We start from the raw sequence: 23,830 nt of genomic DNA, 5'->3' as shown, positions 1-23,830 counted from the left end.
TCATAAAAGGAGTTTGTATCAACAGCTGAAAGTAACTTTAAGTTTGGCTTTAACAGAATTGATATTGACAGGGTTTTTTGGTATGCCCACATCTATTTGCATGAAGAAAATATTATTTTAAATCTCTTAGCCTCTCCTCATATGAGAGATGCTTCAGTCTCTTAATTATCTTTGTGATCCTGAGCTGGACTCACACCAGTAACTCCATGTCTGTCTTTCACTGGGGAGCCCAGTACTCCACGTGTGGCCGCACCCATGCTAAGTATATAAGAAGGGTCAGTAAAGGACCAGGAAAAGATTTAATAAATTTAAAAGATGTTTTGAGGCCTATCTTTTTAACCAAAACTTCAGTAACTTTCTTAATTAAAAAGCAAAAAAAAGCTGATATGCAGGTGACAATATCCCAAAGCGTATTTTTAATGAGCTGTATTGCTTATGCTTTGGGTAACTCTTCAGAACAATTTGTTTTTCTATCGCATGTAATCTCTACAAATGGTTGCATTGTACTCGCCTTCCTCCTGTAGCAGCAGGGGACATCAACACAACACCTTGTCATTGTCTGTATTGTCTTAAAAAAAACCAACAACAAAACAGTTCTGGTATCAAGCACTTGCTAAAACCATTTTCATCATCATCCAGCTTCCGTTTCATGTCACACCTGACAGTTTCCCATGAGCAACTGAGAAACTTCTTCTGCATAAACTACCATAAGCTTGATCGCTGCTATCATGCTGGTCCATGCAAATAATTCCTCTGCTCACTCTGGAGAGCACAGAGCCTTTGTATTTGGGGATAAGAGGAAATGTTACTGTTGCTGTCACTGTCACGGTCACTTGGGAAGTATGGATGCGATTTCACCAACTTGACAATACTTGGGCTAACATTCAGGATAAATGTGAATTGTCTGTTCTGTAGGCTTTGTGTACGCACAGTGCACAAGTTTCAGATATTGTGCCCTGGATAGCTTGGCTATGAAGAGAATATATAGGATAAAATCATCTTTCTATACCAGATTTTTAAGTGTACAGGATAATCCTAGGTGTCTTTTTTTAGGCAGACTAAAGATACTCTAGAAATATATTTTAAACTGAAATGTATATTTACTTTTAATATTTAAATGATATGTATTTCAGTACAGTTGCCTAAAGACTGGAAAGAAGTTTTGGATTTCTTTGATTTTAGTGTTGAATAAATGTAAACTAGCGTTCCTTCTGATAGAGGTGACAGGATTTTATCTAAAACAAGCTTGTTTGGGAAGTGAAATATCTTTTAGCAGATACAGCTCGGATTTAGTTATCCTGGGAAAGGGAACACATCCAGCTTTTGTCACAGGTAGTCCTTTTTCTTCCTTTGACAAAAAAACCAGATATTTTCAGCAGCAACATTAGTACATGAGATGAGGGAAACTCCATTGAAGTCCTGAGGGAGCCCTTTTTTTACTTCAAAATTTGCACCCAGTCCTTGTCCTGAGATCAAGGAGATCCTTATGTTTCTTTCTAATTTTATTACACAGCTCTGAAACACTTTTTCGGCAGGTAAGGTACTCCAGCATCCCAGTACATCAAAACCTGTGAAACATTGCAGTCCTCCTTTGTTAAAAGGTTGATAAACCTTGGTACTTTCAGGCATGCTATCAACTTTTACAGGCCTATTTTGCAGTCAGTACTCAGTGCAGCTTTGCCATTAAAAATGCCGTTGAAGTGGCAAGCGTTTGCCGGTTTTGTAGCTACTAGAGAGCTCTCTTTTGTAGCTACAAGTGAGCTCTCCCAAAAGTTTTTTCCCCCAAGTTTTCTCTGGTTTTCAAACAATAGCCCCTGCCCTCCCCAAACTTGAGTAATGTCACATTTTAAATTTGAAATTATGTTTATTATTTTTATTTGACATGCCTAACAGTGTTGTTTTGAGAACAGCATACACATGCACTCAACATTACGGTCCCTGGTGTTTTTTTCTGAGCTACAAGATGTGTTCTTAAGATGAGTGCTTTTCTTTAAGCCCAGTCCTACCCTCTAAGATCTATCAATACACATAGTGCTTCTTGTTTCCCAAATTTATTAACCTCATCCCACCTCTCTGCTTCAAGAAATGAAGAAAAGAATTATTTCCCATATTCTCACACAAGCCGCTATACTGCAAAGTAGAAGACAGAAAAGTGGGACAAAATGATAGCAGAACTTGCAGAGGTCTTTCTGCATATGTTTTCTAGCTGACAGTAACCAGAAAGTCTGTAGTAAGACTCTAATAATTGTTTTATCAACATTGTCTCCTTCCTATCTGCCTTCCCTATCATACTTGTAGTGGTGAAGATTTTGAAGATTTCTGATACAGGCTGGTTTTTTTATCTGAACCAAATAACACATTTCAGGAACTTCATGCTAGACAAATTCACAGAAGAAGCAGAAATTATTATTTGAGAATCTAAACAATAATTTTTGAAGCCCTTAATTTTCGTTTAGATTTCCTTCCTCTCTGTCATTAAGGGATTTTCTGTCAAAGGATTCTTGTAATCTAATTTAAATGTCTAGAATTGAGTGAGTGAAGTGAGCAAATCCCCTTAGGCCCCTTTTGAAAGACAACAGGCACGTTTTGAAAAGCTGTTAATCTTATTGTGCTTCATCGTCTGTTTTAGGATGGGATTCAATGTGTATAACAAGGCAAACAGTGTGCTACATGGAAAAAGACACAGGAAGATCAATGCTTTAAAATGTAGTGACATTCTGATTTTTTTTAAATCCTATGTAAAAATGAACTGCGAGTAGTAACTTTGCAGCTCATTCATAGTATTCAGAAAACAAAACTTCTGCAGAGTATGCAACACCCAGTATTCTATACAATATACTCTTAATGCTTGTAATTTTTGAAAGTAGGTGGCTTTGGCCAAGTTCAGTAGGAGAACATCTTTGTATTTAACAGAAAAAAGAGTCAGAAGGATGCTTTATATACGAGCAGTCCTGGATGACTCTGTGCTGTTGTACACAAGCATGCATTCTCCATGTGTTCAATGAGGTAAACCTACATTGCGTGGATTCCTTTCAAATATTTGCTATTGTATGACAATTTTGAAATACAATTTACTCTGGGTACTCCTCCCCAGGTCAGAAAACTATTTCAGTCCACTCCTTCACATCTTCCGGTACACAATGAAAATCATCTCTGTTTCTCTTTCTTTGTACACGTAGACATTTAAAGGTAATGCTAGTAATTTATGCTGGATGCATGATACATCGGGATGTACAACAGCTGAATAACAACTTGAAAGTTGTGTAAGCCGTTAGATGTGTGTTCCTGGAAGGACTAACCATCTGAATTCTTTCCAAACCCAGACTTTTATTCTCTAATTTCCTTTTGTTGCCCTCTTGCCAGTAGGTTATAGATCTAGTACTAGAGAAAGTAAATCTACAACGCTAACTGTGCCAGAACAGCAAAGAACAACACATCATCGTTCACGATCAGTATCTCCTCACCGTGGCGACGATCAGGGCAGGACCCGTTCACGTTTACCAAATGTGCCATTACAGAGGTAGGCCTTACAAGTTAGCGAAACACTAGGTGGTTTCAAGTTTGTATAATCTGTCATTATTAACTTTTCTCTTGTTCAGCAGTTTTCCACAATTTAAAAACCTTTTTGTGTATCTGAATTTAATAGTGTAGTATTTGAACTCGATGTATGCTTTTATTAGTCATTCAAGAGCGCTCATGGGATGAATCGTGACTTTATAAGATTTACCTCTTCGTACTGATATTTTCTCTGCGATTCATCATCTGTGTACCATAACTAATAAGTAAGTTTGGAAATGTTTTTTCAGTCAGTGGCTGAATCTTGTGTGAAGTCACTTAAGTGTACTTGTAGGATAATAAATAGTGTCGTATACAAATTGTATACTAACTATGAATTGAACTAATTTTGAAGTAACAGCAAGCTGTATTTATAATGTGACATTTTTAGTGGAAGAAGTAAAAATTACTTTCCAGAATCAGATAGTGATTTGATTTATAAACCTCTATTTTCTGCATTTACTGCTTTCAATAGACAACCTATTAACAGGAGAATCCTTTTTGAGCTTTTCATTTGCATGCTTTATGCTTTTTCTGAATAGTGCCACACAAACTGTTTAAGCACAAAACTTGACCCACTTGATTTTACTTGTTTTATTGTGCAGGACAATAAGCTTCTCTTGCAACCTCTCATGGACCCCTAAAAATTACACAATTTTTACCAGTTTTCCTTTCCTCCAATTTCTAGGAAGCCTTGTTCTTGAATTAGTGCAAGAGCTTGCAGTGTTGCACTAGCAACGTTATTGCCCAATAGCTGTGTAGTTTACTGAAAATCTACCCTTCTCATCTGAATTTTGTGTGCAAAATTTTGTGCTACATTACTTTCCTTATCCATCGTTTCTGTGTCTGTTTTTTTTGGAGTTCCATCACCAGTCGTTTAATACCAGACATCTGTGATGTTTCAAAATTATGATATATTCTGGCAAATCAACTTCTCCTCCCAATTAAGAATCCTGATAATCTTGCTTCTTCTTTTCATAGAATCTTAGAATGGTTAGAGTTGGAAGAGACCTTAAAGATCATCTTGTTCCAACCCCCCTGCCATGAGCAGGGACACCTCCCACTAGACTCAAAGGCTCAAAGCCCCATCCAGCCTGGCCTTGAACACTTCCAGGGGTGGGGCATCCATAACTTCTCTGGGAAACCTATTCCAGCGTCTCACCACCCTGACAGTAAAGATTTTCTTCCTAATATAATCTAAATCTCCCCTCTTTCAGTTTAAAACTGTTGCCCCATGTCCTATCACTACATTCCCCCATAAAGAGTCTCTCTCCACCTTTTCTGTAGGCCCCCTTTAAGTACTGAAAAGCTGTTATAAGGTCTCCCCAGAGCCTTCTCTTCTCCAGGCTGAACAACCCCAACTCTCTCAGCCTGTCTTCATAGGAGACATCTCACAAGAGCGGAGTAGAGGGGCAGAATCACCTGCCTTGACCTGCTGGCCACGTTTGTTTTGATTCAGCCCAGGATGCACTTGGCTTTCTGGGCTGGAAGTGCATGTTGCTGGCTCATGTTGAGCTTCTCATCAGCCAACACCCCCAAGTCCTTTTCATCAGGGCAGCTCTCAATCCATTCTCTGCCTGGCCTGTATTTGTTCTTGGGATTGCCGTGACTCGGGTGCGGGGCCTAGTACTTGGCCTTGTTGAACTGCAGGAGGTTTGCAAGGGCCCACCTCTCAAGCCTGTCCAGGTCCCTCTGGATGGTGTCCCTTCCCTCCAGTGTGTTGACCGCACCACACAGCTTGGTGTCATTGGTAAACTTGCTGAGAGCGCACTCAATCCCGCTGTCCATGTAGCTGACAAAGATGTTAAACAGCACTGGTCCCAATACCAACCCTTGAGAAACGCAACTCGTCACTGGTTGCCACTAATACATTGAAGTGTTGACTGCAACTCTTTGAGTGTGGCCATCCAGCCAATTTCTTATGCACCGACTCATCCATCCATCAAATCAATGTCTTGCCAATTTAGAGACAAGGACATCATGTGTGGGACAGTGTCAAATGCTTTGCACAAGTCCAGGTAGATGATGTCAGTTGCTCTTCCCTTATCCACCAACACTGTAACGCTGTCATAGAAGGTGACCAAATTTGTCAGGCACGATTTGCCTTTAGGGAAGCCATGTTAGCTGTCACCAATCACCTCCTTATTTTACATCTGCCTTTCCATCCTCCAAACCATATATGCTGTTCTTGTGCATTGAAATTTTGTGTGCTTCTTATGTCCCTGCATACATCCTCCTCTGTTTCATCAGTTCTTACAGATGAAGCTATTTTACTACCCACCAAATCACATGCTGTTGCATTTCTCAGTAATGCATCCTTAGTGCATTTCTCAGTGATGCATCCTTTAGAAATAAAAGAGTACAGTTGCACATCAGGCTGTGGCGCTGACTCATTTTTTTCATAGTAGAGAGAATGAGAACTCCTCATTCTGCTTTTGCAAACAATTATATGTGCTCTTGTTGTATCTTTCTATTGACAAGCGCAATGCACAAATGAAAGATTTCATAGTCAGTTCCATCCATCCTTTCATTCTATAATTGGAAAAAATAATGCTTCTTGTTTCAATGGCTGTTATTAAACTAGAGGAAGAATCTGCCCTTTAAGTAGTAGTTTCTTTTCTTGTTCTTTTCCATGTGAAGAGAGCTTTAAATTACTGTCATGGAGGCCAGAACTTACGTGCATTTATAAAAAAATCATACCCCTTTTGTATAACACTGAGTTTGCTGCAGAGTATCCCAGAATTTCTTAAAGGATACTTGGAGACACCTGCAAAAAGTTGACAGCCCAAAATCAATGCTTTAGAAACCGGGCTATGAATCTACAAATGCATAAAACTTAATTTCTTGTGATGTATTATCCTTTCTTATGTTATCTCAGTTATTCTTTAAGTACAGACTTTGAAAACGCCACTACTGAATCCATCAGTGTACATAGATACAGGCACGTACTTCTAAATGTGGTAGAAATGGCTGCTTTCTATACTTAGAGGTGTGAGGGGGTTTTTTAATCTTAAGATCTGATATTTTTTTAGAGGTCATATATTAGCAATTTAATGATAAAAAACTTCCTTCAACCAACTTGTACTGTAATCCATTAAGATGTGTTATTTATGAGAAAACAAGATTATCATACATATTTCTGCCTTTCAGGAGTTTAGATGAAATTCATCAAATGAGAAGATCACGTTCTCCAACTAGACACCATGATGCCTCCAGAACGCCGGTTGATTACAGATCCAGAGACATGGATAGTCAGTATTTGTCTGATCAAGAAAGGTACATCGTCAGCCTGAACTTGGGAAAAAGTTTAGAAATGTCTTTGCCTGTTTGCCTAATTTTCAAGTGTTCAGTAGGAAAGCAACTGGTAGTGATGGGGAAAGGAGAGAAATCATTTTAACTGACAAATCTAGGGTCATGGTTAAATTATCTGTACCTCTTTTTTGGTAAAACCGTGTACTAGTTAATAGTAATAGCAGGTATCTAGACTAACGGTTCTTGGGTGTTTGTCCTAGGATATTCTGCTGTTTGTTTCATGAATGAAGCCCAGAGATTTTTGCTAGAAAACCATAAATCTACATGTATGCCCTAGCTATTCTTGTAACTCAGAATTTATCTGTTTTGGTAGCCAGCAAAATACCAGGCATGCGTTCCTACTAGTTGGGAGTTCCATATGCTATGATTTGCATTCCTGTGCTTAGAGATTTTGGACATCTATATATGCAGTCTCACAGCATCTTTAGTAACATTCTGGTGAACTTGGTACAGTACTCTAAGCATAGCAAGGATAGCTGCGGTGCTTGTAATGAGCAAAAATCTCCAATCTTAGATGCGTGACACATACATAGCTCTCCCTGGAATACACGCACTGGCTACACTCCTCAGAGAACGCTTTGTGGCTCCTATTAGGCATTGTTTTCAAGTATCTAGGAATATATTCTGAAAAAAATGGAAGAAAATGAGAATTTCTGTTTTGTTTATAGCTGACAAAGGTTTTAAAAGGTATTTCAGTTCAGTATTTGGGAAACATAATGATGACAGTCAAATAGATTACCGATGTTTGTGGATTTTTTGTTTACTTTGAAAAAAATCATGTAGCTAAGCTATAATGGCAAACTTTTACCATTCAAATAAGAACAATTATCCTAGTAATGTCTTTGAATTATTTTTTTTTTTGCATTAAGTTGCTATTTTTCATTAATAAAGATGACAAAACCTTTTCAAATAATCCCGTAAATTCAATACATAACATATATTTCATAGAGATGTGAAAATGTGTAAAGAGTAAACCATAAAAATCTCTGGAACTCTTTGTCCAGTTTTGAAGCAACACAGAAATTGAATAACAGATGGTTTTTGCGTTTGAACTAGTTCAGTTTTTTATATGATCTTGCCTGTTTTGCTTTTTTAATGTGATAACATACGTATGGGAATTAATGAGTTATTTGGAACATTTTAAAATTCAACTTTATAGGCAAGAAGTATTTACAGACATTGGATTGTTGTACTGAATTCCCTTTCAGAGGTGAATTGAAATGCATTTTAAAAGTATTAAACAGGTTTATAGTTAAGCTAATTCAAGTAATTTCCACCTTTTGCAAATGTTATTAATTATTATATGTAGTGATATATTCAAAAGATTCCTGAAGATATTTATTGACTAGAGTTCTTATTCAGCAGATCTGAGGAGGAAGAGACATTAAAAAGTAGCTTTTGTCAGTAGAACTAAATATAGACAGTTAATTGTCTTAAGAAAATTTTCTTCCAGTAAAGCCTCAAATCATGATATAAATGCTGATATATGCATGGATTATGCTTGGAGAGCAGGGCTTGTGTTGAGGCTTTCTTGGGAATGAGCCATCAGACCAGAGCCACAACAGCAATGGGCTGCTGGATTTGTTCAGAGGAGTAAGACACAGACTTCAGTTCTTTTCGATGTTCGGAAAACACTTTTCAGAAGTTTAAAGATCAGACATGAAGGATGCACGTGGCTTATTTTCAGGATTTAAAGATGGGTCCATGCACTTACTCTCCTGGAGTAATAATCTTGTCTGCAGTGGTCTCCTTTTTCCTGTTTTCATTTTTCCCCCAGATTCCTTCAGTTGTGGAGAATGTTTAACTCTTGCAAGTTTCACTATCTTTCAGTACATAAGACCAGCATCATAGGGAAGATCAGTACCAGCTTTTGTTGAGGAAGATTCTCTATGACATCCAAGGATTTAAAAAAAAATAATCTTTATTCAGTATTATATATTAGTATCAATGGTAGTATCCGTATTATAGGTTGTTCCTTTACTGAACCCTTCATCTAAACAAGTACATTCATGTAGACACCTAACATAAACTTGGTTTGAAAGGTAATTACCCAATAGTTACAAGGCAAAAATTACAGTTGCTGATCACTTTTGATCATTTTCTTAATGATCTGTTATTGGTCCCAAATTAATATTGAATATTCTGAACAGATCTTTGTAAAAATAGCTCTTGTGGTCTCTTACTAAAGCATCTGGTGTGGTACATTTCCAGTGGAATTAATTTGTTCACTTTACCTTTTTTATATATATTTATATATATATTAATCTGCTAGAGAAAGCTTTTTATTAGGAAATCTATCTAAGCAGTGTACTTTTGTCTGCATTTAGGATCATCATCCAATTTTCAAGGGCACGGCCCTTTTCATTTTTTTTAGTGTTTCTTTTGTTCCTAAATGAAATCTGTTAATGTGAGTAGTAAAATACTCCCATTAGAAAACACTTCTTTTAGAATAATAGTCTTTATTTTAAATGTATCCAAACCAGACTTAATTTGTTATAGAACTGTGAGTATCACCTTATATTATCGGTAATCTACTATGACGGATTCTTTTACTTTGTATTTTTAACTTGAGGATTTCATGGTGGATTTGCTATTTTATATCCCTTTTCTGGATGAATTTTATATTACTGTTTGCCGTGGGCCAATTACAGTAGACACTCTGGCTTCACAAAGGTAAATATTGACAAGGTGCCCTATGATTTAATGTGGACTTCGCATCTACTTTGCAACTCTTAAGAAAATGGTTACTTTTTTCCTAAAATGCATGTTTAGTTGTAATTTGAAAACCTGCATATAAATTCTGTCAGTCCTCTGAGCTTATGAATGGAAATTTTGCTTAAAAAACCCACAATAATTTAGTTCAACTTTAGTACATTTTGTTGCACCAAAATCAGGCTAATGGTTCCAGATGCGAAGTCAAATCTCACACGTTACTCACAAGCCATTATTTCAAGTTGCCCAGTTTAGAATTTTAGATAAATATTACCTATAATGCATCAATTAAATGGGTCATTTTATAATGGCATGAAGCACAAAATACATTCAACAACTGCTGCTTTATCTATTTTGTAATTTTTTCTCTCTTTGTCGCCATAGTATTTCATATGATTCCCTGCTTCTTTTAAATAGCATGTTTCCATGAAGTTTAGCTTTAATTTCATATTTACGATAATTAGGAGGTTTGGAGCTTGGTTTTTCTGATTGTGCTGAAGTGCATAAAACTACAAGATTAATTCAAGGGATATTTCATATCATAGTCATACTTACCATAGGCATAAATATGCATTAATTTTACCATCTTGCTGGCTGTAGCATGTGTTTAGTTACAGTAAATGAAAAATAGAATAGATGGATGAGTTTCTCAATTGGAAACAATATGAAACAAAAAGTCTGATGGCTGATTAGCAATTCTTTGTGGTTTTTTAGGATTGCATTACAAAATACTGTCAAGAGCTATGAGTCAGAATTTATTTTTGGCCAAACGTAATATTTCCAGTGAACATATATTTTTGTTTTTCCCAAAAGGGTGACTTGTTACTCTTCCTATAAACCGATCTGCAGTAAATTAGTAGCAAACCCTCCCTGCTTTTTTCATGTATGTTTGTGGCTGAGGAAGAAAAACAACCACCAATTTTTTTTTCCCTAAAGTATCTCTTCATTAATTAGTTCATGAGAAAGGAGGTTATTAGAGAAATATAGCTGGTTTATGGTTTCCTTTTGTCATGAAGAGCTCTGAAACGGTACTTATGAATTTTAATAGGAGAAATCCCACAAAATTAGGTGCCATGCTAAAAGGAATTTCTTGAAAATGTAATTATATCACAGGCATTTTTTGGCTCATATTCTTTGAGATGTGCAGTCTGGGTTTGAACATCATCAGACTGTCTATCTGGGTGGAAGCTTCTTGTTTCTTTTTATGTTTTCATTTGCGTATCATTGGCATAAACCATGTCATCTAATGCTTCATAATTATATCTGTTTCACTCACCACCCATCCTGTCTGTGCAGTGAGCTTCTTATGCTGCCCAGAGCAAAACGAGGAAGAAGTGCAGAGTGCCTACATACCATCAGGTAAATACAGGAATTTGGTAATCATGAACACATCTGGTTAGTTGTCTATACTTTATGTGCCGGACTTTTTTCCATAGCAGTATTTAGTCCCAGTAAGTAAAGAACTTCCTAGTACCTTGTGATCCAGGTGTCAGTTGTTCTTTTTTGTTCGTTTTAATTCAGATTGAGATGTGTTTATATGTTTGTGAACTTCAGTAGGTAAGGATTAAAGCAATTGAAGAAATTCTGATTTTGCAGTTGTATTTTGTGGTAGATTTTCTGTCTAGTCACAGAAGTCCTGGTCTCACAATGCATGACAGTGTTGTTGTAATTTCAAACAGTCGGTTTTAGTTGTTTTTATGTTTTCTTTTATTTGCATTTTAATATTTATATTACAGCTACACACAAGCCAGCAATCTTTACTTGTTGTGACACCTAATCTCATGCTGATTTTGGTCACTTGTAGAGGAAAGAACAGTGATTAATGAGGGCTCACTGGGAACCCCAGATCTGAGGGGTCTCATATTACTTGGTTTTGCGTCCAAAAATTGTGCTATAAATTAGATCCAGGCATAAACTTTGTAGTTTGGGCTCATCTTCAGTCTTCATCAATCGCTTGTTCCAAAGCTTGGAGCTCCCTGTCTCAGCCCTTCCCAGTGTTACGAAACTAAATGGGACTGAAATATCTTTTATCTAACAAATCTCATTTTGCATCCCCTCCCCTTTTTTTCACCACATCTGTTAACGTTGTTAAAAGTTCATGTCAGATTGTATAGAAAATCTTAAATTTAGAATCAGTAAATATGTAAGTTAAAGTAGTTAATTATTCAACTACTTCAACCAAGTAATTAACCGTTTTTCTGTTCGGGATCTTGGTGTTGCTAAGAGTTTTACATCAGTGCTTATGTTTAAAACTGTCTTTTAAAACCATGTAGCCTAATGCAGTTATTAATTTACTTGATATAGGGTTTTCCCCAACAGAGTAGCGGGGTTATTTAATGTGCCTTGGGTTGCTTTAATTCTCTTTATCAAATTCGAAACAACATCGAAGATGCTGTGATAGGGTTCTGTTATAAGGCACAGTAGTATAATGGTAAAATAATAAATACAAAAATTTTCAAAATAATCTGTACATCACAATCTGTTAAATTAAAATTTAAGTTTTTATGATGAAAGAGTTTCATTCTCATACTTCGGCTGAAAAAGCTTTTTCCTCAACATTTTAGGTTTTAAAGGTTAATAATTTATTTCACTGCCTATTATGTTATGTCTGTTTATTGTCATATAAGAACACCTTTCCTGCCTCCTTCCTGTGGCCTTTCTCTTTCTACTGCATCTTCTATAGCTTCACCCCGCTTCTTGCCCCCAGCTCTGTGCTTTTTCCTTTCCCTCTTAAAGATTCTAATTTTCATTAGAATTCTTCAATGACAATGCTTAAATTCTCACTTAATTCACAAAGTAAATGCTGTATTATGAACTTTTGATGAATTTTGCCCAGCCTCTATAGATTTCCAATAGTTTTACAAATCTACTAACCTGTCTGTCCAGTTAACCAGATAAAAATTGTGCATGGGCAGCAACAGACTTAGGTAAGAGCTACACTGAATTCGGAGATCACAGCTCTTTCTTGCCTTATTCGTTATTCTAATTATTGCTGTTGTTTTTTATGACCAAGAAAATTAACAAATTCATCCCTTTAAAGTACCAGTAATGATATACTATAAAACAGAATGGTATTTTTAATAATGCATTGAAGGTGAATATAAGGGCAATAGAAGATGATAGATTTTAAAATTTAACTCTGAGGCTTATACAGCCTACTCCAGATTTCAGTAATATCCAGAAAATTGTCAGTATCCATCATTGACTGAATAGCTTCAAAAACCCTTTCAACAAAAATTTGATCTGCGCATTGGTTGCCATCTTACATCCTTTCTGATTTGTAGTGGCCTGACATTTATACCCATTAGAAACATCATAAGGCTTTATCCTTGTTTTCTAGACATCTTGCTGAATAATGTTTTAATTTATTGTTGAGAGAGCTTCAGCTTAAAATGGGAAAGAAATATTAAGGGTTTCATGTTAAATGAAAGAAATATTAATATGAGATAGTCCAAGCTACAAAGTTAAGATATATGGTCAGTTTAATACACCAGTTTAGAATAATACTAGTCCTGGCTGTCCGTCCTGTCCGTCTGTATGCAATTATTGACTAATACCAGAAATGGTGGAAGGACATGTGTACCTGTGCCATAGACGATGGGTTGTCACATTCCATGTGTTAGGTCACACCCGTTTTGGTTGGTAGTATCTGCTGGTGTGCCAGGGTTGACCTGATGGACAGCCATTCCTTTATTCCAACTTTGCAACGTCACAGTGACCTCTGGTAGAGATGGCAGCAGTGGTGACCGCTAAGCCTATACAAGAAGGGTCAAAGCTCCTCTGTTAAATCCCTCAGGGTTTTACAAGCACTACGGTTTCCAGGCACAGAGTTGTTTCATCTGTCTGTGACACAGCTGGGTGTGTAATGTTGATCTGTGGTCCAAGCCTGGACAGTAATCAAAATGTCCCATTAGGACAGACTGTTCTTGAAGCTGCAAAATCCTCAAGGCTGCTGGTCCTTCAGCTGTGTCCTGATAGGATATGTGGAAAATTGTTAGAACTTAGTTATTAACCCTTAACCATTAAATGGCGATGATTCCCATTCAACAGCCACTGTCTGCCTTTAAATTTCTCCCTTGATCATTTGGTAGAGCTGGATAATAAAGCAAACATCTCCTGTTCTAAAATCTCATGTACTGTAAGTTATGATATTAGACAGTTGTCATGGAACATCTCAGAGTACTGCTGTGCTGGTTGATGTAGTAGATCTCCTAGGTTTTTTTAATTAGCTCGTTAATAGCATTTAATTACTCTTAGAGTTTGAAGCTGATACACCACTTCCAAAAGACTTCCACATTCAAAAATGCCAGATGCTAATACAACTATAATTAAGTTTGTGATATTATATATCACTGTTTTAGCAAGCTTTTCATGCTTAGCTACTGAAGAGGTTAAAGTCTCTGTAGGTCTCAGTAGGGCGTTGCTAAGAGAACTAAAGAGCAAGTTTAATATCAACCTAATCCTTTGCAACAGCTTGTGTATTGTAATTAAAAATCTCTATAAATGGAATTTGGATTACTTTCATTACAGGAAAAAATCTGAACTCTACTAGTATTGTCATGAGTTCATGGATTAGATTAACAAAAATGTAAATATAAAAATTTTTCCCCCAGGTAGCTGTCACAGTAGTTGAGAAAAACATATATTGAGAAGTCTACTCATACAGCTATTAAACGTAGTAGAATATTATGCATTTATTTTATGTTCTGGTCAGTCTTGGCTTACCTTTACCTGTCTTTTTATTTCTGGCATGTTTTTGTGTTCTGTTTTCTTTTGTGTTCCACCACATTCAAGAAGTTCTGTTAGGCACTATAAAACATTACCACCCAAGATGCCTTTACTAGAAAATGGTATTCATTGGAACCTATACAGGTAAGAAGTGTTAAGAGTCCCCTTGAAGTAGTTAGCTCCTTTTTAAAAAAAATAAATAGTCTTGACTTGTTAAATTAAAAAAAAAAATTAAAAAATGTTTCGTACAGTTTTTATAACTGAGAGATAAGGGAAGTAATCCTAAAATAACTTCATATAACTGTTTAAATTAACCCCTACATTACAAAAAAAACCCAAACCAAACCACTTTGTATTAGGTAGAGTTGTCTTCACTGTTAAAACTGTATGTTGCATGTTTTTCTTTGTTACATTCTTTTTGTTTATGTATAAGATTTTGGTTACATGTCAAATTTATTTTCATTTTGTTTAAATAATTTTAATTTACAAAGCTCAACTCTTCCTGCATGTGCTAAGACCAAATCCGTGATTAGACAGGATATTTCACTCCTTCGTGATAGCCTTAATTCACGAATACCGAAATTTGGAGATGATCTACTGGTTAGGTAAGAAACTGAGGATTAATCCCCCCTCCTGTTTGGTATCTGGTATGGATTTGCAGAATAAATGAGCTTCACTCAAGTGATTTCACGTAATATAAAGTGTATCACATCCTTTTATGTTGGCTTAAGGTTTACTGCTGTTAATAAGGATTTAAATTTATTGTTTGGTATTTCTCATTCCACTTTCTTATAAGTGGACGTTGTTCTGTCTCATTCAGTTTTAAACATTCCAACAACCCTAGCAAAAAAATTCTAGCAGTCTTTTGTTTGCTTTTATTTTCTAGACAAATCTTGGCACTGTCATCCAGTCGGCTCTTTTACATTTTCCTTAATTAAATCATTGTGATTCTACATTTTTTGTAAAGAGAGCATTATTTTATGAGTTAATATCTAACATTGTATTCCTTTCTTTGTTTTCTTTTTCTTTCTCTTCTACCATTGGATGCAATGCACTGGCACTAGTGAACTACAGCCCTCCCTTGACAGGGCTAGGAGTGCTAGTACCAACTGCTTGAGACCAGATACTAGTTTGCATTCACCAGAACGAGAAAGGTATAAAATAAAAACTTATGAATTTCTTGTCATCTGTGCTGGTGGTCTTTATCAGTTTTGTTTTTCTTCATATGAGTACTCCACATTCTTGTACATTCCTGTCTGCTTTGGTATTTGTAGACATCTTTGCTCCTATATTCACGTATGTCATGTAAATTGTGTGTTGGAGTTTATAACCGCTTCTGGCTTCTTGTTTTAGTTCAAGCTGATGTCGTTGTTTACAAAAGTCCTCAGTATGCTGATAATAGCATTGCAGTGTTAAGTATTTTGACAAAGTACCACTTGGTTGTTAATCTTCATCATCATTTGCTAAAAAGTATTAACATTTGTTTCTTGCCTGTTCTGTGGACTGCTAATAAGGCAGTGACATAATTTATAAATTATGACAAAACTTTAATATTTCAAACCAGAACTGTAGTTTGTATAGTGATGTATTTTCTACAAAACAGCCAAACTTCATTGCATTCTTAATCTAATCTGCTGCATCTGCTTTTGCAATTACAAGGCACATCACTGCATTAAGTTTTTTTCACTCTGTGTCTTAAGACGACATGTTTGCAATTGAAATGAAATACTGTTGTGTCACATACATCATGCAGGCATTTTATGAATGCTTTCTGAATTTTTAATATTACAACAGCTTAGTTCAAAATCTTAGGTGAACCAAATGCTACCGGTGTATTCAACAGATGGGATTCTTCCACAAGGGAATTTTTCGTCACCACCTGTGTTTTTGGCTAAGAATTGTACCATTCTAGAGTGAGATTTTAGCTTCACTAAAGGCAATAGCAGGCTCCCATTGAGTGGGAATATGGTGGAATTACGATTTCATCTGTGCAATACATATTTAACTAGTGGGGCAGTTAATAATGAAAGGTTGCTTTGTTAGTCAACCCACAGTGTGGTGGTTATAAAAGTTGCATCATTTTCATTATTGTGGGAGAGGACCTGTGAAGAAAGGCAATAAGAACATACTTTTCTCTTTGAGATAAGGTTTCTCCTAAGTTTTTTGTGAAATTTCCCTTTCCCTCCTCCCCACTTCCCACTGCTTCTTGATTAGAAATTTGCTTTTCTCAAGTTGTGCCCTTGTTGCAGACTGACTAATGTTCTGCTAAGATGTCTCAAGTGGATCTACACTAGTTCATTCCTATTTAAGATTGAGCTCAAGATATCATAGATAATATATACATGGTTATTAAAAGCCAAAAAAAATAGTATGACAGAAATAAGGCCACTCAGAATGAAATATAGGATATCATTCTAGATTTAAAAAAAATATAAATTGTAGCATCATATTAATAACGAAGTGTGTAGATATATACATCTATATTCATCTACAAGAAGCTATTTAATGTAATAATGTATGGACATGAGCAGTATGTTTTGTACTTTTGTTTCAAGATGCCACTCATCAAGTTGAATATTCCATGAAGCAGTAACGGGCAATTGTAAACTATCTAGTTAAAATATTATTCTCAAAACTGCACGTCGCTGATGCTAACTAGTTCTATTATGTCTTTATAATTCATGTCCAGCAACCTCTGTCCCATAAGCACTGCACAGAGTCTGCAGCATTTTTCATGAACTTCTAATAAAGAAAAGCGTTTAGCCTGTCTTTATGGCCTCTGCTGCTACTAAACACGTGGTTTTGCCAAGTCATCGGTGGGCCTGATTCAGAAAAATTGTCCATCCCTATGAAACTTTTACTCCTTTGCTTTTAGAAGTCCTAAATAGGTGCTTTTGACTTGGGATCCTTCATGAGGGTGCCGAAAAGCTCTTCTTTAGGAAATTCATATTCAAATTTTCCATGATGCTTTTGTTGAAAAGAATAAGATCTCTGTGGCTCTGACAGAGGTTTTAGGACGTACTTTTTTGTTTTAGTTTTCTCTGATATACGTTGTATTTTTCCAGTACAGCCCAATTTTTGGAGGAGGGTGTTATATTTAAGGCATAAACCCCACCAAATTAATCTTTTTTGTTTTGGGGGAAGCTAATTTTAGAAGATTTAATTCTCCACTGTTAAAGGTATCTGCTTAAACTTTGATGTGAGGTTAGTGATCAATTGTGTGTAATGATAGAGGAGTCTTTAGTTTGAAGAACATGGAATTAAGTTCAAGGTATGTAGTAAGCATTTTGTTTCTGGGCTGGACAAGATGAGAAAAAGTGACTTAAAATACAGTAAGATAGGTTCATCTTAAAGAGTAGGAAAACTTTTTTGAAAGCAAGTATAATGAAACGCTGTAATAGATGATATGGAAAAGGTTGTCTTGACTTCATTACTGGAGGCTGTCTGAGAAAAGCTTAGAGAAACATACGTCAGGTGTAGATTTGGTCCTGCTCGTAGCAAAGAGAAAGACTATATGGTTTTGTGAAATCCAATCCATACAGCACCGCTTTATTATCATTATATTTGAGGGACCTATGTTGAGGGTATTGTTAGTTGTTTTTATGGTGTTTCCTCTCCCCCCACCAAATGGATTTAAATAAAAATTTAAAAATTCAGACTTTTAGTCCTCAAAATATAAAGATAGATTTCTAAGTGTGGCATTGTATATTTTCTTTAACAAAATTATGAGTATACTGATCTATGGAAAATTATTTCTGCTTATTCCCCCAACCTTTCGTCTCAGAGGGTATACATTAGATTGTATTTGAGATCAAGAGTTTAAATGGTCCGCTAGAGCTTTTTTTAACAAAGTGGTATTGGCTGTGTGTAACTGATGGACAGTAGAGCCCTATTTCTCTGTGTCAATGATTTGTTGGAAATGGTTTTGGTCCTTAAATTCTATACAACATCATTCACGTCATTTGGAATAGTCACAGTAGTTACTACTTTTAAGATACTGCTTTGCCAATAAATATCATCTTGTTGGCCCGTGTATATCAGCAGAAAAAACACTTTCAGCAGTATATATGAATTTGGGATATGTAAGTCTTGTTAGTTGCACTAAAACAAAAGCAAGACAACAGCAAAAAAAAAAAAAAAAAAGACATTCCTTTTCTTCCACACTAAGCTTCATCATTTGAGCAAGGAAAGTCTGTGTAACTTGACTGGAAAACTGACCTTGCCCTGACACAGGCCTGACAAAGTTTTTTGGGTAAATGGAAAGTTTTGGTACAGAACTTAATCTTTCATGTGTTTCTCTTTGGCACAGTGTACACTAGGTACTCAAAAGTATCCGGCCCCTACTAATACATCTATACAGTTGCACCATGCCTGCCATTTCCCCCATCCCCCCTGATTATTCCAAACTGTGGTGTCTTTTTTCAAAATGATTGTGTTGAAGTTCCTTTGATTATCTGCAAGACGTATGTTAGTTTATAATATAGTCATAAATATCCTTTAATGCCATTGAAAATGTTTTTGGTGATACTCCTTCCTTTAGTATGATTTTTTTATTGTCATTTTCACTGTGTCTCAAAATTTCTGCTTTTTTTTTCCTTGTAAATTGGGTACCATTTATTTAGAACAGAAAAATTTGTTTGTGACCCCCAGCCTCCAGTCAGGAAAGCACATAGGCATGAGATTTAAGCGTGGTATCTGAACTGATTCAGCGGTGGTTTCTCATCGTAATACCATCTTCCCCAAATTGATTTAAGATTGCAGCCAGTGACAGTTAATACGTAGCGTGGCTTTTATTTACCTTCTGAGTTTCTTATGTTGCGAGCAATTGTTGTGTGTATTAGCATTTAGCACAAGAGCAGTTGTACAGATTGGTACCGCTTGTATGCTTTGGCCCTGAGAGGTTACTTAGCGGAGATCTGAGCGAATAAAACCCAGGAGCACAGCCCAGGAATCAGCTCAGGTACAACGGGGTTAGCATATTTGCTAAATGCAGCCCAGCAGCTGTGTTAGATTTCTTCAGAGGCGCTTCACTGCAGTAGGAAGATCTTCAGGATGTTTGCCATCAGCTGGTTACTCCCACCTAAACAAGATACATAGCTAAACAGTTACCTGTTACCTACTCATAAATAGGTAACAGAGAAGTTGGAGCTGTCACTCGATCCAGTTTAAGACCTGTCCTGATTTCATGTTGATTTTTCTAAGGTTTTTTAGTAAGTCTGAAGTATTAGGTGTTTATATTGCATGCCTTTTAACAGTTATGTTGAATATCACCATTTACATTTAAAACACTGTACAGTAAAATAACTGTTGGCATTAGGTATGCAACATACTGTGTACCCAGTTCTTTTCAGCCATGTAAAGGAAGAGGTTATTGCATGTTTGTCTGCGTTGTACTGTGGCTCACGGTCATTCAACGTTCAGTGAAAGAGAGCATGTTCTCAAAGTTCACACTGCATGACCTAGTTAATTCTGTCAAATGCTGTTTAATATTTGTAGTGGATATCAGCATATTAAGGGCTTTGACTGAGTGCACTGATGCATTAACGTTTTCTTTAACTCTTGCTTTGGAGAGAAAAAGAAACTAACTACTAACAACCTATTTCCTCTTGAAACTCATGAAAGATCTACATAACTGTTCAAGCGATGCTAATCCTGAAACCTTTGTTATTTGCATGTTCCATAAATCAAACCCTTTTCCTTACTACCTGGACTGGAAGGATGCCTCAGAAAGTGAAATAGTAGATAGTTATGCAGAGTTTATGTAAACATTTTGCTGTTTGTAAATTAATCACTATATTTTGATTTTGTAAATTGTTATGCATACACTTGTACTATTACAACCATATAACATCCCAACAAAATAAGCAACACCAGTCTATACTATAGTATATATAATTCAAAATTAAATGAGCTTTTTCAAGAAAAAAACTGTGTAAAGCACCGTTTTTCATTCACAATTCAGGTCCTTTTTGTTAAATTTATACAACGTAATCTGCTAGCATGTACTGCAGGGAACAGAATGAACAGAAGAGGAAGCTGGCTGCACACACTTTCAATATATAATTTTAAATGAAACAAAAAATTACCCCAGTACTTTTACACAGATATGTGTAGCTTAGTTGTAGCTAATTAGTTTACCTTTAGTCTCTCATAGCGTTCCCGAAAAGGTTCACTTTATGCCTTAGAATTTTTATTATAGTTCATAGTCCTGCATTTTTGCTGAGAATGAATTTTTCAGTGCAAAGAACTAGGAGAGATGGGCTTAAAAGAATACCAGGCAGTCGATAGAAAATGACCATCATATGGTCTTCGAAAAGCTCTAGTTTGGAATTACAACTTTCTATGTGAATGACAGGGTTTTAGATAGTCTAGCATTTGAGAATATTTGAAAACTTAGTGGTACTCTATGTAAAAGATTTCTATCAGTCTAAATTCTGCATCTTTGGGCATACATTCCCTTTGTTGGAATGTTTCTGCAGTAAGCAGCCGTAAGAATAGCATACTTCGGGATTAGAAAACTGCTAGAAAAAATAATTAAATGACACACTTTCATTACTTTTTGGGGTATTTTTCCAGTCCCAAATCCCCTATATTTAATTTTATCACAAACTAAATATCCTATTTTTTTCCTGTTTTATTGAACGGGCAAACAGGGGTAGATGGTCCCCCTCCCTAGAGAGGAGACGACCTACTAGTCCCAGGATTCATATCCAGCATGCATCTCCGGAGGATGACAGGTACTAGTCAACTCCTCCCAGTTGAAAAGTGGCTTACTGCATCTTGCACTCTCAGAGGAGTCTACTGAGATTTAAAAGTATGCATATATGTAGAGAGAGATTTACAACCTCTAGAAGCCCAAAATAAAACAGCAGCTTAGATATCATCTCTGCATTTTGTTGAACTGTTATAAAGCACGTAGAAATTAATGTCTTTTTGAGTTTTCTGTTTGCCTGAATGGTCACAAGCCGTGAAATGAGTCTAATACAACAGAACATCATCTGTGTTAACGTTCTTTAGTCTGCTTTTACCTGCTTCTGTAAATGTTGGTGATGTTTTCACTGCGGTGCTTTATAATATGATAAATATTTGTTGTAGAGACTATTCTTGTCTAGGTGTTTATTTTTATTTTTATTGTTGTTTTTTTTTTTCCTTTAATTAACAAACTGTTCCTAAGGGGGGGTTTATGTTGGAAGTTTTGGTAACACTTCCTAGTTGATGTATGTAAGAATTGGCACTGTTTGTAAATTCTGTTCAAATCAGGATGGTCTCCATGGAGTAGGTTTTCCTAACAAGGTAGGTTTTGGTTAAAAACACCAGTGCCTTAAATAATTTTTTGTGCCAAATACAACCTATGATTAATAGAAGTACTTTTGTTACTTTCTTGTCATGAACGTTTTACTCAAATCACTTCTGCTATTCCATTGCTTTGGCAGTAGTAATTTTTTTGATATCTTTTTTTTTAGATAGATCTGGGGATTTTTTTAAGCAGACATTATAATTTCCATTAAGATGCAAATTCAAAATTTTCCCTTCAAATTTTTTGTGTTACAGTAAATGACAGGATACAGATGGTTCATGTAGATAATCCATACATGAGTAAATTCTTAAGAAGTTGGACTTAAAACTGTTAAGACTGGTATATGGATAAAACTCGGTTGCTATAGTGTTAGTGTTTACTTTCTGCTAAAATCTATCCACAGTACTTATATTTGTACTGTAATTTGTCTTGTTTCCTTGATACTAGATGTATTACAAAAATACAAGGTGGGAAGTGTGTAATTGTGTTTGGGTAGCATTTCTTTTTTTTTATTTAAGGCAGCATTATAAATTATAAAATTAAATTTCTGAAATATTGTTTTGTAATTGTCCCCCCTTACAGATACTGCATTTCTAGAAATTTTGCCAACACATCCCTTTGATGGGACAGCTATTAGTAGTTTACAAATGTACTTTGTAACTTCTAGGCATTTTAAAGTAATTTTGCTTCCCATTTTTCAAGTCAATGGAAAGACTGTCTTTGACTTCAGTAGATAAGTTTTGATAAAATCTTGTTGTCATTGACATGATTAGAATTAAATCATAATCATATCACATATCAGTGAAATGAGGTTTCCATCTAAATACTGCCGTTCTTAATGCGGAATTGTAAGCCTTTTGATCTCAGCAGAAGTTTTGTGCAGAAAGACTGAAATCGTCTAGTACCTGTTAGCAAATATATTACACTAAAGCATCTGTAGGATATAGAATCTGTTCTGGGAAAGATTTTGAGTTGCGGAAACAGCGGTCTAATTTTCTTAATGAAATCAGTGCTTTCTTGTGTTTGGAAGTCTTGCACATAATCTGGTCACCAAATCCCAGTGATGCAGTCCATGACGAATTTAAAAGGAGTTTAGGCTAACCTCAGTCCTGATGACTGATATTCGAAAAGTCACGGCAGTCAGGTGAACTCCCCAGTGATTAGAAAAAGGGAAACATTGCACCCATTTTTAACAAGGGTAGAAAGGAGAACCCTGGGAACTCCTGTCCTGTTTGCCTCACCTCTGTGCCTGGAAAGATCGTGGAACAGATCCTTCTAGAAGCTATAATACAGCACATGGAGGATAGGGAGGTGATTTGAGACAGCCAGCATGACTTCATAAAGGGCAAGTCCTGCATGACCAACCTAGTGGCCTTCTATGAAGGAGTAACTACATCAGTAGACAAGGGAAAAGCTACGGATGTTGTCTATCTGGACTTCTGTAAGACCTTTCACACAGTCCCCCACAACATCCTTCTCTGGACTGTTTGGGATGAGGAATTGGTTGGATGGTCACATCCAGAGGGTAGTGGTCAACGTCTCAGTGTCCAGATGGAGATCAGTGACAAGTTCTGTCCCTCAGGGGTCTGTACTGGGACTGGCACTTTTTTAATATCTTCATCGATGACCCCGACAGTGGGATCGAATGCACCCTCAGCAAGTTTGCAGACAACACCAAGCTGAGTGGTGCAGTTGACACGCCTGAGGAACAGGATATCATCCAGAGGGACCTGGAAAAGCTTGAGAAGTGGGCCCATGTGAACCTCATGAGGTTCAACAGGGCCAAGTGCAGGGTCCTGCACCCGGGTTGGGGCAACCCCCAGTATCAACACAGGCTGGGGGATGAAGAGGTTAAGAGCAGCCCTCTGGAGAAGGACTTGGGGGTACTGGTGGATTAAAAGCTAGAGATGAGCCAACAATGTGTGCTCGTAGCCCAGAAGGCCAATCGTATCCTAGGCTGGCCAGCAGCCCAGAGAGAGACCCCACCTGGAGTACTGCATCCAGCTCTGGGGTCCTCAGCACAGAAAAGACATGACCTGTGTGAGCAAGTCCAGAGGAGGGCCACAAAAAATATCAGAGGGTTGGAGCACCTCTGCTAAGAGGAAAGGCTGAGAGAGCTGGGGTTATTAAGCCTGAAGAAAAGGCTCTAGGGAGACATTATCGCAGCCTTTCAGTACTAGAAGGGGGCCTACAGGAAAGATGCAAACTTTTTAGCAGGGTCTGTTG

At 36.6% G+C, this 23,830-nt stretch overlaps 1 protein-coding gene across 50 annotated transcripts in view; it reads left to right on the top strand.

The window, feature by feature from the left end:
* Positions 1 to 23,830, top strand: part of RIMS1 (regulating synaptic membrane exocytosis 1) — a 342,439-nt gene that overhangs the window by 207,313 nt on the left and 111,296 nt on the right. For 10 of the 50 annotated variants that reach the window (XM_074581382.1, XM_074581416.1, XM_074581398.1 and 7 more), the window contains 4 exons: positions 3,364 to 3,520; positions 6,706 to 6,831; positions 10,876 to 10,938; positions 15,372 to 15,461. In XM_074581382.1, the coding sequence (XP_074437483.1) occupies positions 3,364 to 3,520; positions 6,706 to 6,831; positions 10,876 to 10,938; positions 15,372 to 15,461 (436 nt within the window). Of the gene's footprint in view, positions 1 to 3,363; positions 3,521 to 6,705; positions 6,832 to 10,875; positions 10,939 to 14,373; positions 14,452 to 14,798; positions 14,913 to 15,371; positions 15,462 to 20,960; positions 21,045 to 23,830 lie in introns of all 50 variants that reach the window. The other 40 variants (XM_074581377.1, XM_074581411.1, XM_074581387.1 and 37 more) reach the window with 8 other exon arrangements.

Source organism: Larus michahellis, chromosome 3 (assembly GCF_964199755.1).
Source record: "Larus michahellis chromosome 3, bLarMic1.1, whole genome shotgun sequence".
Classification (NCBI taxonomy): domain Eukaryota; kingdom Metazoa; phylum Chordata; class Aves; order Charadriiformes; family Laridae; genus Larus; species Larus michahellis.
Note: the sequence above shows the minus strand (reverse complement) of the source record. Positions and strands in the feature narration are given on the sequence as shown.